This window comes from Pelophylax lessonae, assembly GCF_965119305.1.
Source record: "Pelophylax lessonae genome assembly, chromosome: 4".
In the NCBI taxonomy this organism is placed as follows: domain Eukaryota; kingdom Metazoa; phylum Chordata; class Amphibia; order Anura; family Ranidae; genus Pelophylax; species Pelophylax lessonae.
In genome coordinates this window covers 354,540,663-354,556,891 of record NC_138771.1, presented here as the reverse complement: position 1 = coordinate 354,556,891, position 16,229 = coordinate 354,540,663, and the positions used below count along the sequence as shown (strand labels likewise).

The 16,229-nt window shown below is 43.9% G+C and overlaps 1 protein-coding gene across 1 annotated transcript in view; it reads left to right on the top strand.

Annotated features, from left to right (window-relative positions):
* HSPA4 (heat shock protein family A (Hsp70) member 4) overlaps positions 1-16,229 on the top strand; it is a 70,939-nt gene that overhangs the window by 16,335 nt on the left and 38,375 nt on the right. Inside the window, exons 2-5 of the mRNA XM_082255675.1 lie at positions 5,129-5,186; positions 11,174-11,314; positions 11,877-11,999; positions 13,211-13,310. Coding sequence (XP_082111801.1) covers positions 5,129-5,186; positions 11,174-11,314; positions 11,877-11,999; positions 13,211-13,310 — 422 coding nt within the window. The remainder of the gene's footprint in view (positions 1-5,128; positions 5,187-11,173; positions 11,315-11,876; positions 12,000-13,210; positions 13,311-16,229) is intronic.

The following is a 16,229-nucleotide window of genomic DNA, read 5'->3' as shown; positions in this document are numbered from 1 at the left end:
CTTTATTTGAGAGGGAGGGGCTGTGTGTCCCTAGGGGCGTGATTCTAACTGTGATTGGCTGTGGCTTGAGGTGTAGTTACACTGATCAACGGTTCTACATAGAAGATCTGTATGATCAGTGTCTCTACACAGGGAGAACTGACAGGCAGCTTGTTTACATAAGCTGCCTGCCTTTCTCCCTCTCCCCCAACGATCGCAGAGTGACCGGCAGACATCGGGTCCGCTGGTCACACGCGCGGGGGGGTGCGTGACCATGCGGCCGGCGGCGCGCGCTCCCTCCCCAGACCCTCCCAGGCTAGTGACGTACCGATACGTCACTCTGCCTGTGAGGAGCTGACCGCCGCAGTATATGTTCGTGCGGCGGTCGGCAAGTGGTTAATGGTTTTTTTTTTTTTGTTTTTTTTTTTTTTTTTTTTAATAAAAAAATCAGCCGTGTCTGCAATATTCGACCTAACTCTGGTAGTACTTACCCCCCACAGACTCGCCAATCCAGCATTACTGCTGGATAGTCAGTATCACTACATGCAATGTCCAATCTGTGTTATATATTAGGTTGATCGAAGCCTGTAGTCAGATAATAAACAAAATAACAAATCCGTATCCAATATGTATAGAGATGAGCTGTTAAAGCATTGGGTCAAAAGGCCTGAATATACAGGACTTGTCACACCAACCCTACTGTAATTGATTGTTTTTATCTTTTTTACCAGTAAATTAACGAAACAATCTTGCCTACACTTGTCTGGGAGCTGTTAGTGTGCCAGTAGTGTCAGGTACTATAATGGATGTTCCAAAAAACAATAAGGTGTGACCACCCTTCTCCTGCGCTTGGTATCCAAACCCCTCGACCACACTCCTCACGGGACTCACAACTGGCTTCTCAAGGCCTAGCGTTTCAAGGCCTAGCCTCTTCCTCAGAGCTCAGGGCTCTGAGGAAGAGGCTAGGCCTCGAAACGCATCAGCCGTCATCTCATCGGTTATGAATGATTGTATGGACTACACCCGGACATTTGAGCAATCTAGCTTGATATGATTGACTTTTTATCTACGTCTGTGAGTAGCCATTTTTTTATTGTTACATAAATAAAGCCTTTTATTGAGGATAATGCGCTAGGTCGGTGCACCCTTTTTTGTTTTCTTTGCTTACTGTAATGGATGTGTTGGACATTACAGCACTTCTCTACATTCTGATAATATTCCAGTTGTAGAAGCTGCATGTGAAGGAAAGGCAATTAAAACAAAATCATTGTCATTATAGAGTCCACAGTTTGGAAAAACAATATCATGCGTTTGGGCATCATTGATTATGGACCTGCGTTACTCAACCAGGGTTCTGTGGAAACGTAGGAACTAGGAGATGAAAGACTAGCCACACACCAAGCAAATTTAGTCTGGTTCTTAATTAACCTGCTAAAATTCGCTCAGCGACTGGCCTTGTTGGCTGCATTCTACCCAACATCCCTTGATTTGAAAAATCAAAGGAGCCAGACGGAAAACTATCAGCCGAAAAAAGATCCTGTATCCAATCAGATGCAATCATGTTCTAGTATTTTGAAAGCCAGTGGGGTTGGCTAACAAAATAGACGTACGCAGCAGGTTATTCGTCCATCCACACTGTTGGAGCGTGGATGGTGGAATCTACGATTTTTACAGGCTGAATGGGAAAAATCTGCGTATGGATAGTTTAAGGGACATTCTACTACTGACTGCTAGGCGCTAAATGTGCATAGTTATCACTGACTACTAAAAGTCTGAGGTTGAGCACTACAGTTTTCATCGTCTGCTTTTCTTTTCTGGTCATTGTATAAAGTATCTCACAAAAGTGAGTATACCCCTGACATTTTTGTTAATACCTTGAAGAAGCTGGAGAGAAGATGCTGGCAAGGGGCCACATGGGCATCTAACCATTGGAATCCTTTTAGGAAAGGGAAGAAATAAACTTGCTGTAACTGCTTAGAAAGCATTAGCTGAAATTTGGCTTCAATTTGTTAGTATATTCCATCTAAATCTAGCTTCTAACACAACCCTCTTGACCTGTTGCTGCTGTACAAGATTGGCTCCATTGCTCCTCCATAGAAATAAACCACCCTAAGATGGGAAGTGCATTTGGCTCCTGCTGCTGTCAGTCAAATCCTATTAGAAGGTAGTGTGGGGGATGTTGCTGAGCCAGTGTGTTTGCATCTATGGATTTACACATCCCAGCTTGGGAGTGTGCCCGCATGTGTGCCTCCATAGCACACCGCTTGCTAAGGGGACACACGCAGGAGAGAAGGAGCAGGCAGCGCCAGCAGGAGGTCGAAGACAGTAAGGGGCTGTTCTGTGTAATATCCTTGCACAGAGCCAGTAACTATTTTTTAGGTAAAAAAATACCAGCCTTTATTATGACTGTAAGGTCAGTTTAAGAATTATCGCTCGCTGTGTTTAGAAAACCTTTGGTCAGCATCTGGAGAGTAGGTGTTGTTTTTTTTTTATTTATTTTTATTTATCTTGGTGAGGTAGTTACTTTTTAATGTACTCCTAGACCTATGATAAAACGTCAACCAAACTTGTCTGAACTGGTTAACTATTATTCTCCTGAAATACTAGCAAATAAGTCTGGCTAATTGCTCTCAACCTATTTGGGTGTTTTCAACTATTTGCTGTTCTTTTTCGTGTGCTGTAAATTTCCTACTTTTTTTTTTTTTTGTGTTGCAATGCATCACAATGCCCAGTAATTCATTACCTTGAACTGCAGCACATTCGTCAAATGTGAGGTTATACAGTTGATACACTTGTGTATATTAATGTAATTCAATTCTTGGGTTACTAAGATTTTCAATACTGTTGATATGGTACATGCTTGAAATGTTTGTGAGAACACATTAGGTTCCTATGCCAGTTAGTACTCTTGTTTCCTGACACGTTTATTCCTATTCTTATTATTATTGTTATAAATGTTTTATATAGCGCCAACATTTTGCACAGCACTTTACAATTAAACATGGCACAGTACAATTACAAGAAGGAATAGGAGGGCCCTGCTCATGGAGCTTGCAATCTAAAGGGAGGGGGAAGTGGTACAAAAGGTAATAGCAGACAAGTACAGTTTTTTTTTTTTTTTTTTTTAGATGGGGGGGATAGGATTCCCTGAATAAATTTAGTTTTTAAGGATAGCCTAAAGGCAGACAGGATAGGTGCTGACTGGACTTACTGGGGTTTGAGAGTTCCAGAGGATGAAAGAGGTTCTGGAAAAGTCCTAGAGGCAAGCATGGGAAGAGGTAATAAGGGAACTAGAGAGAGAGAGATGTCTTTGGAAGGAATGGAGAGGATGATTTGAGCGATCTATACAGATGAGATTGGTGAAGTAGCTGGGAGCAGTGTTGTGGCTATCTTTGTACATTGTGGTTAGTATTTTATACATTGGGCTAGTGGAAGTCAGTGAAGAGATTGGAAGAGAGGGGCCGCAGTCATGGATCAGTTAGTAAAGTGTACAAGTTGTTTTGATGGCCTACTTGGTATTCTCTGATATTGCACATTCAGACTGTAGAGTTCTCGAACATAGAAAAAACAAAAGTTTTGTTATTTGGCAGCCCATTATTTTGATTTATCTGCATAAGCGTGCTCCGAGTGTGCATGGGCACACCCTATTCAGCCCAAACACACAGGGCTCTGGCGCTAGCCCTGTGCTTTCCACTCCGAGGAGCGCTGTCACTTCTAAATACAGAAGCTCGGCTTCTGTATTAGGAAATGACAGTGTTCCCCTGAGTGGTTGCACTGCACCCTCCCCATCATCCCCGGGCACTGTGCTGTGACATACAGGGGGGTGGGGAGGTGCCAAAGGCATTACTAGTGCAGGGCATGCAGGCATTATAATTCCTCTCCCCACTGACTGCTGCCTGTCACACTAGGATAAAAGAGCAGAGGAAGCTTCCACTAAGCTCCTCCTCGGCTCTTGCCTGCCTGATCACAGACCCTGTGGAGGAGCCTGGGAGGAAGAATATCTCCCTCCCACCCATCAAGCTGCGCTGAATCTGAGGTCTGTGTTGGGGAGGGGGGGGGGGGGTTTGTGGCATTTATACAGCTAAGGGGAGGTAGAAGATGATTTACAGTGGATGGGGTGATAGGGAGACTATGCTAGGATTGTGATGCCAATCCAGTCGAGGATGTGGGGGTGGAAGGCGGTACATTTCTGTCCCCTGAACTCTGTAAACCATGCATCCCTAAACACTGCGCACCCCTGAACACCCCTAAGCTCCATACTCTGTACACTGAACACCCCTAAGCTCCACACCCTGTATACTGCTCACCCCTGAACACCCCTAAGCTCCGCACCATGTACTTTGAACACCCCTAAGCGTCAAACTGTGTACATTGTGCACCCCTGAACACCGCACAACCCAGAACATTCCAAAGCTCCGCCCCATGTACACTGCACACCACTGAACACACCCCTAAGCTCTGTACACCCCTAAGCTCTGCGCCCCTGTACACCCCTAAGCTCCACACCCTGTTCACTAGGCACCCCTGTACCCCCCTAAGCTTCGCACCCTGTACACTGGGCACTCCTGTACCCCCCTAAGCTTCGCACCCTGTACACTGGTCACCCCTGAGCTCCACGTGCACACACGCATGTGTGTTTCAGCTTTGAGGTTATGTGTTAATTTTAGTCATTAAATCATGTAGGATAACCTATACAACAATTTGTACAGTCTCGCATCTCATTGTCTCAGGGTAACTTAAGATTTAAAACGAGTACAAAAAATTGGTTTTATTTGATGGAAGCCTGTCATTGGGTGGTTTAGTCCTTTCCATTGTATTGTTGGGTATACTATATCTGTTTTACTAAAATGTTTTACGTGGTTGAAAATTGCTGTCTCATAAATAAAAAATTTGAAAAAATTGGTAATAAAAAGTTGGGTAAATCGGAGACCTAAATCTGAAGTTATAGGTGTATGGACAGATGTAACCCATGCGCCCCATACTTTTTCAAAGATGTGTTTTTTTTTTTTGTTATTCTTGGTTTGCAAGCAAGGTCATTTTAATTAGCAATATAGTAAAATTTAGAAAGCAGATTGCAGTATTAAATACCATGACAGTGCATTCATTGTCTTTATATTGTGCTTCACGATATTCTGTGTTTGTCTCATAGGTCATGCATTTCATTCGGTCCTAAAAACAGATCTATTGGAGCAGCCGCAAAAAGCCAAGTAAGCTCTGTTGCCTACAAAGTCTAATAAAGATTAGGGGGGGGGGGGGGGGGGGTGGTGTTTTTTTTTTGTTTTACTTTTACTGGCATTTGGCTATAAAATGAGAATTGCACTGTACTGCTCATAGCAATTATTCAGATTGCTTCTGTCATTTACTTAGGTGAACTAAAATATTAATTGCATCCGTGGACAAAAAAATGTATTTCTCTTTCGTTCATTGACGAGCACAGCTCCTGATCTTCATAAACATTGGGTTATACTGCCCCCTACAGGAGGATGACACTGGGCAGAAAAATATCTGGCTACTCCTATGGGCAGAGTCCCAGGAATATACTCCCTCTCCCTGCTATAGGTACTCCGTTTTTTTTTTTTTCTGCCTAGTCAGGAGTAAGGATCTAGTTCCTAGCTGGGATCTCTGGTCCTGGCAGATTTTTTTGGATAGAAATTTTTTCTCCTTTTTTTTTTTTTTTCCTGTGAGATCTACAATCAACTGACGAACTGGGCGACGGTCTGGATAATCTAGATCCACTGGTCACCCCAGTCTGGCCAGCGAGTGCTACTTCCCATCAGGCATCCCCCCTCTTATCTATCCCCCCCCGATGGGGGGGGGGGCTGGTTGTGCCGCCGGCGACTGGATGATCGGCTGTGCGCGGGGGGGGGGGTGTTGTACCTGGTGGGGGCTACTGCCAAGGCCCCCTGTCCTGCCTAGGCTTGTCCTAGGGATCCCTCCTGGGAGCCTCCATGGTGCTGCCATTTTGCTGTAACCTGTGGGCTATATGGATGGCGACCGTGTTTGTGTAGTCACGTCTCTCCATCCCTGGTTCAAATGCAAAAAAGGGGGGGGCTAAATTCCAAATGTAGTAGCATTATTGGATATATACATGTAGCATCGTCGGATACAAATCCAAGTAGTAGTAAGGTAGTGTGGTATATTATAGACATTGCAACCTTAACGTGTTTCATGGACCCAAATCGCCACTTCATCAGGAGTCGATGTATAATAAAATCTATAAAAAAAATGGGGAAATTAGCACAGTGATAGTGGATACAAAAAAGGAAAAAGGGGGGAAGAACGGAGAAGTGGGAGAGCAAAGCCCCAAAATTCCCAGGAACTTGCATGACAGCTCAGATGGTCAGTGGTATTGAGGATAAAATGGCCCTGGGTGTCTCCCACGGGATCTGAGGGCGCACAGGCAGGCGGTCAAGGGAGAAGACGCCGCACACATGTACAGTGTGGGCAAATTAAATAGAGTAGGAACCATAGTAGCACCATATAAAGGATATCTGTGAAAAAAATGTAAAATAATGAATAGAATAATATAGTGGATGTGTATACGTCCGTGGGATAACCATGGTGCTCTTAATGAGTAGAGATAAAATAGGTGAGAGAAAAATAAGGATATGACGTAGAGTGGCGTTACATGTGTAAAATATGGGAATGTCAGGCTCAACAGCCAAAAGCCCTAACCATGTTTTTTTTTTTTTTTTTTTTTCATTGGTGTTACCTCATTACCTGGCCTTTGTACTCTCCTTCCTTTTGGCTGTTGGGCCTGACACACTCCCATATTTTACACATGTAACGCCACTCTGTGTCACATCCCAAATCATCCAGAACAGCAAAGGTATTTTCTTTCCCTTCTAATTTTGATAGAATTGTCGCTAAGTGTGTAGATGACCAAAGCGTCCCCTTGGCATCCCTAAGTGGTTTACTAGGCGGTACCCCCTCTGAAGAGTCCCTTATTAGGAAGTAGACTGTCACTGTTCCACCGGTGGTGGACCCTCCAGTTTCAAGATTGAACAAGGCAACCATGATTTTGGTTTTGGAGTCCCCGGCCTTTAAGGAACCCGGGTGACAGGAAGGCGGAGGCTGTGACCCACATAATGTACACTCTGGATGGTTCGGCACTAAGGCTGGTATTCACCATTCCCCTGGTGTCGCAAACTGAGTGGGCTAAGCTTTTACGTCATGACCTGGAGGGAGAACAGCTCCCCCCTCCTTTGCCTTTGAGTCAGTCCGTGCTGACGAAAAGTGCGTCGGGAGCGTGAGACTTTAAACTTCCGGGTTGGTGCAACGCAGGCGTGGAGCTACGTTCATACACTCCAGCTATCGAGTTTTTATTGATGTATAAAGCGATTTTTTTTTTTTTTTTTTTTTTTTTTCTTCTCCCCATGGATTTTAGTAAGTGCAATACTTGACAATAAATGTTCGTTCAAATTGACATACTGCACCATGAGAGCTTTCTTGTTGCCTTCCTATATGTTCTATACTGGGATCCCATATCTGGTCTGATTGCATACTCCTCTTTGTGAGGGAATCTGATGCGGATAGTCGTTTTACATGTGGATCATTATGCCTGTGTGACCACCTACAGTATAATCAAGGGGTCATATCCTTCTGGTACGGAGTATCTTATAAGCGCACTGGGTGAAAGTGTGGAGGTTTTGGAATCTTACTCCTATCAAGTCTGTGCTTCTATCAAACCGCTGCTGTTAATCACAACTTCTTTTGATAATATAAGCACGTAAAGACTTTTATAATAATTTATTTGCACAAATGCACTTTTTATTGTGAATATTAATGTGTTGAGCGCAATATTTTTCACCAAAAATCCACAAAGCCTTTCGGCCCGGCTACAAGATCGAGTTTTGCTCTTGGCCACCTGCAAGGTTCTTTTTCCTTCCAACTTGTGCATGTCCCCAGACCACCTACAGTCTGTTTGGGGTGGTACAAGACCTGTTACTGCAAGGGGTGATTGTCCCGGTTCCTGCTTCAGAACGTTTTCAGGGTTTTTACTCAAACCTGTTTACAGTTCCCAGGAAGGAAGGCAGTGTGTCCAATCCTGGACCTCAAGATGCTGAAGTGCTTTGTGCGGGTGCAGAAGTTCGGGATGGAGTCCATTCGCACAGTGGTGGCATCCCTGCATCAGGTATAATTTTCTTGTCTCTATCGAAATCAAGGATGCTTACCATCACACTCCAATATGTACCGGTTACCAGCGCTTCCTCCGCTTTGCCGTTTGCTTTATCAGTTTATGGCGTTACCGATTGGTCTCGCATCTGCTCCTCAGGTCTTCACAAAAGTGCTAGCCCCGGTGCTAGCATTGTTATGCCAACGGGGGGAATTGCGGTACTGGGCTACTTGGACAGCCTCCTTCTGTGAGCGGAGTCTCTTACTGCTCTTGTGGAAAACCTAGAAATAACCAAAAGAACTCTGCTGGATTCTAAATATTCAGAAGTCTGATTTGGTTCCGTCCACAAAACTGGACTGTCTGGCTCTGGACTTGGGTCTGACTCTGGACTCGGCCTTAGCCAGAGTGTTCATTCCTCTGGACAAACTCCAGAAATTGCAGGCTGCAATTCGTCTCCTGCTGTCCAGGAGATGGTCATCCTTCACGACTTGCATGCGGGTGCTGGGCCTGATGGTGTCTACCTTCGAGGCATTTCCGTTTGCACAGTTCCATACATGGTCCCTGATATTGTGGCTTCATTATCTGGTGCTTTGGCTGGGCAAATCCTTCCTCCTCTTGTATTGGACAGTGGAAAATTCTTCTCGGGGCTCTGGATGCTGGAAGAATCCAGACTACTGATCAATTTCTTGGAACTCCGAGCAATCAGACTGCCTATATCATTGGACGGATGTCTAGTGTGCATTCAATCGGACAATGCCACGGCTTATGTCAATCACCAAGGGGGCACTGGAGGTAGCTGGCATTCTAAGGTGGGCAGAACTGTTCGTTCCAGCCCTCTCTGTCATACACATTCCCAGGGTGGAAAACTGGCAGGTGGATTACCTCAATCGGCAGGTTTTAGACCAAGGAGAGGGGTCCCTATATCCGGAGGTGTTTCGTCAGTTGGGTCTCCAGTGGGGCATTCATGAGGTTGATCTGTTGGTGTCTCGGCTAAACAGGTGCAGAGGTTTGTGGCTCGGCCACGGGATCCTCTGGCAGATGCCACGGACATGCTTGTGGCCCCGTGGGGTCAGTATCATCTGATTTACGCTTTCCCTCCTCTCAAGCTTCAGCTAAGACTTCTACGCAGGATCGAGGCAGAAGGGGTTACGGACTGGCCTCACCAGGCTTGGTACGCCGATCTGGTGCAGCTCGTCGCCGGCGTTCCTTGGAAGCTTCCTCTCAGGGAGGATCTGCTGTCCCCAAAACCGATCTTCCATCCTGCTTTACAATCGCTGGCTTTGACGGCTTGGCTGTTGAAGGCCAGGTACTCGTGGATAGAGGTTTGTCTGAGTTGATGATTCCAACACTGTTAAAAGCTAGGAAATCTACCATCGTACGTGAAAGACCTACATTGTGCGGTTTGAGCCTCTTGAGGTTCATCCTCACTCCTTCTTCTTGGTGGCTTGGATTTTGACTTTCCTTTTTAACAGGGGGTTGAACAGAAATTGTCCGAGTACCATCAAGGGCCAGGTGTCGGGTTTGGCGGTCTTCTTTCAACGACCCTTGGCCACACACTTCCTGGTGCGTACCTTTTTTTTAGGGTGTCCTCCCAGTGCGGTCTTTGTTGCTGTCCTGGGACCTCATTTAGGTGTCTTCAGTCCTCCAGAAGCCTTCCTTTGAGAATATTTGGGTGATTCCCTTGCTTAGGCTGTCTCAGAAGGGGGCTTTTTTAGTGGCCATCACCTCTGCGCGCAGGGTGTCGGAACTGGCAGGGTTATCTTTTCTTACACCTTACTGATGATTCACAGAAAAGGGGGTTCTTCGCCCCTGTCCGTCCCTCTCAAAGGTTGTCTCTGATTTTTCATTTGAATGAAGACCTTGTGTTGCCTTCCCTGTGTCCCAGGCCAAAACATCCGAAGGAAATTGCCTTGCATGCCTTGGATGTGGTCCGGGCAATTAGGGAGTACCTGGCAGCTACTGAGTTTTTTTTAGGAAGTCAGACTCCCTATTTGTGTTCACGGATGGGCCTTGGAAAGGGTTATCTGCTTCTTCTGCCACAATTTCAAGATGGATCAGATGGACGGTGGTTCAGGCTTATTCCATTAGGGGTCAGGTTACTCCTTTCCCTGTCAAAGCACACTCTACTCAGACACTTGGTGCCTCCTGGGCCTTTCGTCAGGTGACCGTGACACAGATTTGCAAGGCAGCTACCTTATCGTCAGTGCCCACTTCTATAAAGGTGGATGTGTTGGCATATACGGATGCTTCTTTTGGCCCGCAAGGTTTTGCAGGCTGCTGTTTAGAGGACCTGGTCCTTGAGGGTGTATTGTTTTGTTCAGGTGAGCTCCAGTTGTTTTGGTTGAGCTCCTGTTGCCTGGTTGGCTACTGTTTTAGCCATGGGAAGTTTTTTCCTGTTCCCACCCCTTATGTTTAACACTGCTTTGGAACGCTACAATGGTTATGAAGATCAGGAGCTGTGTCCGTCAATCAACGAAGGAGAAAATTATATTTTTGTCTTAACGTAAAATCCATCTCTCTGATGTTCATTGACGGACGCAGCACCCACCCCTCTGTGGAGTTGTAATTCTTCAGACACTGTAAGAAAACGGAGTACCTATAGCAGGTAGAGGGTGTATACTCCCTGGGACTGTCCATAGATTTAGCCAAAATCTTTTTCTGCCTAGTGTCCTACTCCTGTAGGGGGCAGTATAACCCAATAGTTATGAAGATCAGGAGCTGTGTTCGTCAATGAACATCAGAGAAATGGATTTTACGATAAGTCAAAAATCCAGTTTTTTTTTATCTGACACGTGTTCTAAATTGGCCCCATTGTTTCTAAAACTTTTATTTGTGAAAACTTTTACGTTCAAGTTCACTGAAGTAGTATTCTGACACTGGAGGATCCCAGTTAGGTTTTGTAGTAATATAAAAATGTATAATGCAGTATATTCAGCCAGGTCTCCCCTTAGCTAATGTTTTTTTGTCTTTTTTTGCCTTGTTCATTTCCTATCATTGATACAAAACTGTACTTTTATTTCCTCTTGCTTATGTCAGCCTAAAATATGCTGAGTAACTTTGGCCTTGTTTTTTCTCTAGGTCATTTCCAATGCAAAGAATACACTGCAAGGCTTTAAAAGGTTTCATGGGAGAGCTTACACGGACCCATTTGTGCAGGCTGAGAAGCCTGGTTTAGCCTATGAGCTTGTTGAGCTGCCAATGGGCACCACTGGTATCAAGGTAAATAAAAAAAATTTGAAGAGCTTTCATTTGTAAGGGTTGTCTGATTTAAGTGGCAAGTCTTCATGCTTTTAATTGGGATTAGTACTCAATGTTAACTTGTGTGCTTTTTACATGAATTGTATCGGAGGTTTTCATCAATATATTGGTGCTGTATACAGATTTTTTTTTTTTTTTCTGTGTGTCTGATGGTTCCCATTCTATTATTTAGTGTGGGGTTTGTGTTAAATGATCTGTGAATTATACCAACATTGAGAACCTTCAGCAAAAATGTCTTACCTAGTCCTAAATCGGAGTCTTAAGGGTTGAAGGACCATGGGAGTTGGTAAGTCTGGAAATGTTATACTGGTATGAGGATTTGCATTACAATACCCATTTAACATGGCATTGCTAAAATACCATTGGACATTTGGCAGCACCAAATGTTGAGAAGCCTTTACCATTTTGGTTGAAATCTATACACTCGCTTTGGGGATCCAGTCGAGAGACTACCAATTTTCCAGATGCTTTTCCCATTTTTCTTTACAATTTCAAAACACAATACCACATTTTTATTTTTCAGGTCATGTATTTGGAGGAGGAGAGAAACTTTACTACTGAGCAGGTGGCTGCCATGCTACTGACCAAACTTAAAGAAACAGCAGAAAGTGCATTGAAGAAGCCTGTAGTAGACTGTGTTGTTGCAGTAAGTACTGTTTTTTTTTTTTTTTATAAGGCTTAATGTTTATGGTCAGTGAGCACATCTGACATGCTTATGGGAAATGAATCAAGTTCATAAGGAATCCTGCCAATATGTGATGCTCTTTTGTTGTCTGATAAGTCTTCCTGTTTTCTGCTTTTTGTTGATGGCTGTCTGGTGTGGATTGTACCCCATGGACATGCTCATAGTGTCATTAATGTGAATTAATCATTCCATTCCAAATATATGTCCCGAGTGCCATGTGTCGCAAAGAGTGCAAGAATTTTTGTATAAAGAGCTTGGCTAAATCTATGTATGCATGCTCTTCCAACTTCCTTTTATGTTCTATATTTAAATTCTCTATATTCTCATATTTGGGTGTTGATTAAACCTGAACACTGTATTTATATTTATTCATTACATTTATGAGGTGGCAGTGTTTTGAGAGGGGGAAAAAGGAGTAGCCCTTAATGACCACCCGAAAATGCAGATTGTTTGCGGTCTCTGGCTCCCATGCTTTAGAAGACTGTATCCTGTGATTAGAATGAAGGAAGAGTTCTCAATCTGATTTCCGTACTTTAAGCTAACTTTGTTCACATCAGCGTTATTTGACAGGTCAAATCTCGTGACCATTGGCACCGTCCGAAATTGTGCAACGCTGACTTTGCTGCTCCGCTCCGATTTCCAAAAGTAGTTTCTGTACTACTTTTTGTGACTTCAATAGCCATTTGTGCATGAACCCGAACAGATGTCTTTCAAGTCGCCCCTCAAAGTTTGACTGAAATGCAGCTTTGAAATCGTACGAGTTCAGATGAAGTCGCACGATTTTAAAGCTGCATTCAGTGTGAATGAGGGCTTAGTCACAGAGCATATACAAAGGATAGCTATCCCTATAGGATGGATTATTCTGCCATGGCAGCATACATTTGTCTCTGCCACTCTCTGTTGTGTTTGTGTGTGCGTATGTGTCCAGAAAACTGTTGGTAGGGCTTAAGGACAGGTTTAGGAAGCAAAAACATAAGATTTATTGGTTTTATAAGGAATATAAATCGGACTGAAATTAGAATCTAAACACTGAGACCTGTAGTGTTTATCATTTTAATTGTAATGGCCTGTAGCATACACAAGCCATATAACTAAAGGTGTCATTTTATCTGGAGTCTGTGTTCTCGCATATCTGTAGGCAAGTGTAATGTGATGTGTTCTCTTTCTTCCAGGTTCCATGCTTCTTCACTGATGCAGAGAGGAGGTCTGTAATGGATGCCACACAGATCGCTGGGCTCAACTGTCTACGGCTAATTAATGAAACTACTGCAGGTAACAGATGGCACAAATAAATGATAATTCAGATGCTGAGTATTTTCAGACTGATTTCATAACAAGCAATATTTCTATATAATTACAGAAAGTATTTTGCTGGGAAGCTATCTCTTCTTAGCTACATGGTTGTATTTGCCTGCTCTGTGCAGTGTTTTTTCAGAGCTGCCTCGATCCTCCTCTTCTTCTCAGGTCTCCTGTCAGCGCTCCTGGCTCCTCTTCTATGTGCCCCCCATAGGAAGCGGCTTCCTTTGATGACATAGCATTGACACAGACAGTAAGGCTTAGCCCTACCCCCCACTCCTCACAGCCTGTGACTTACACAATGGAGTTTTCACTGAAATTCCTGCCATGCATACTGGTTTGGGTGAATAAGGCAAGGAGGAATGCAGATATTTAACTAGGAATACTGCACTCAAGGAGGTGGTGTCAGTTTAATTTTTCCTTTTGTAAATGGCCATAGACTCAAGATTGCAATTGGCCAGTTGGTGATAATCTGGTCACCTCGTCTTTTCTTTTTTTGCGGTGGTTTATGAGATGAATCGCCTGGTCTGACCCCTTGGATTGGATGATTTTTCAGGTCCTTAAGGCAAATGCTGCTGACAAATTCTAGTTGGGGGGGGTCTGTTGAGCTTGGATAGTAAATTTATTGCTTCTGTTGCTTTAATTCTGTTGCTGCTTGCCTAGTATATTAGTCATTTACTTTTTGCATGTATGTAGAAACATTGGGGTTTATTTAAGAATGTTAGTGTAAAATGTGACGCTGTGTTGACTTAGAATACATAGTAATGTACAAAGGGAGTTTATAACAGGATTTTTGCAAGGATATGATTAATTAGTTGATAAGGTTGAATAAAGTTACCAGGCCATCCAGTTCAGCTTGTTTGTTTACTACCATTTCCCATATCCCTGTGTACTACGTTCGCTAAGATGCGAAAGATCTAAAAGTTAGAGTCCCATATCCTTAATCCTAACCGTAAAGAGCCCCTTATGTTTAAGCGACTAGAGACTGAATAGTTTTCTCCCTATGCTGCAAACACCATTTAGATAATTGTATGTTGCGGTCGTATCTCCTCCTCAGGCAGGCCATAGACGATTCGAATTTCGTTCGAAAATCGTAAATGGCAGTGTTATCGAACGATTTTCGTATCGTTAGTGTGGTATGTAAAACGTTCGATTTTCATACGACAGCAAAAATTCACATATCCAACATGTTGGGTTTTTTTTGCGAAAATCGGCCGAATTTCGTATCATTAGTGGGGGAGTTGTATGATTTCGCCTAACAAAACACAGAACAGTAGGGAGTGTGTCCGGTAGAGATGTGGTTAAAAGGCACAAAAAATAGTGTTTTGTCGTACGATTTTCGGCTCACATTGATGGTACACTCTATGATGTGCACGAGTGCTGCTTTCGTTTATCGAACGATAAATCGTACGTAATTCGAATCGTCTATGGCCTGCCTAAGCCTCTCTTCAGGGAGAGAGAGTTTTTAATGTCTGTAGTCATTGATCTTGCTTCTTAACCTTACTCTATTCTTGGCACTAGTTGTTTCCCTAACTGGGATCTCCTTCTCACTGATCAACATGTCCCCTAGTGTCCTCTCTTCCTTCTCGCTGATCACACATTCCCCAGCATCCTCTCCTTCTGCTCACTGATCACACAGCCTCACACTGACATCACACAAAATCTGACATCCCCTACTCCTGCTTCCCCCCCCCCCCCCCCCCCCCCGGTGTCCTCTCAGCATGCTCCTCCTGCTCACTGATCACATGGCCCCTGGTGTTTTCTGCTCCTGTTCACTGGTTAAAAGCCTTCTATGTCCTCTCCTCCTCGTTCTCGCTCACTGATCACAAGGCCCTCTTAGTCCTCTGTACTTGCAGCGCTCCAGTCACAAGTCCTCGGTACTCTAAGCATGTCAGTAGCACTGTTTCCAAGCACATTGCTGCTCCCCAATGGAGTCCTTGATTCACACCACGGTCACTAAGCTCTTCTTGGTTCTCGTTTTAACTCCGTCCCTGGTGGCAGCTCTGCTCTGCCCCTGCTATGCCGATGCTCGCATCATCCAGCGCATGCCTCCCACAGCATCCAGCCTTTGTAACTATGAAATAACCTTTTGCTCAATTGGTGTTGGAAGACGCCGCTTTACAATAACTATATACAGACCTTGTAGACCATAGCTGGTTATCAATCCTGATCATTTTTTGGTAGTTGACATTTTGTGGGTTACATCAGATCTCTTCAGCCACATAACACTTAGACTGCATTCACACTTGAGCGTAGCGTTTTTCCGCGTTTTTCAGGCGTTTTTGGAGGCAGGCATTGACATCTAGCAAAAACGCTGGTAATCAGCCCAAAAAAAAGCTCATGTACTTTTTTCAGCTACAGGCGTTTTGCAAAATGCTCAGATGTGAACAGGGGCCATTTAAATGAATGGGGTTTTACTTGTTGGGCGTTTTGGAACATTTTTTTTTTGAGTGTTTTTGGAGCTGAAAAATACTCAAATGCCCAGGTGTGAATGGAGCCTTAGAAGTTGGCTTTTGTAGCTAAAAGACCTTTATGGCTGTTTGACAAGTTTTGAGAGTCTCTGGAATTCTTATTTGTTTGTACGATACGTTTACATAAATAAAGACATGTGGCCAGTGTATGCCCCGAGCTCAATACATTCTTCTTTGGGCCAGGCTCTGTGTAAGTGAAGAATTTTTTTTTTCAGTTCTGTAAAAGTTTTATAATTACAATGTAGTAATGGAAGGACAGCAGAACACATCAAGACCTAGCCATTGGTACATAAATCATAGTGATTTCTTACAGACTAAGGAAAGGGTTGGAAGCAAATGCCAGCTGGTCAATGCCAGTAAGGGGAACCTGAGCTGAAACCTAACAAAGCTGCTCTCGAAGTGCACAATAGCTTGTATTGTGACA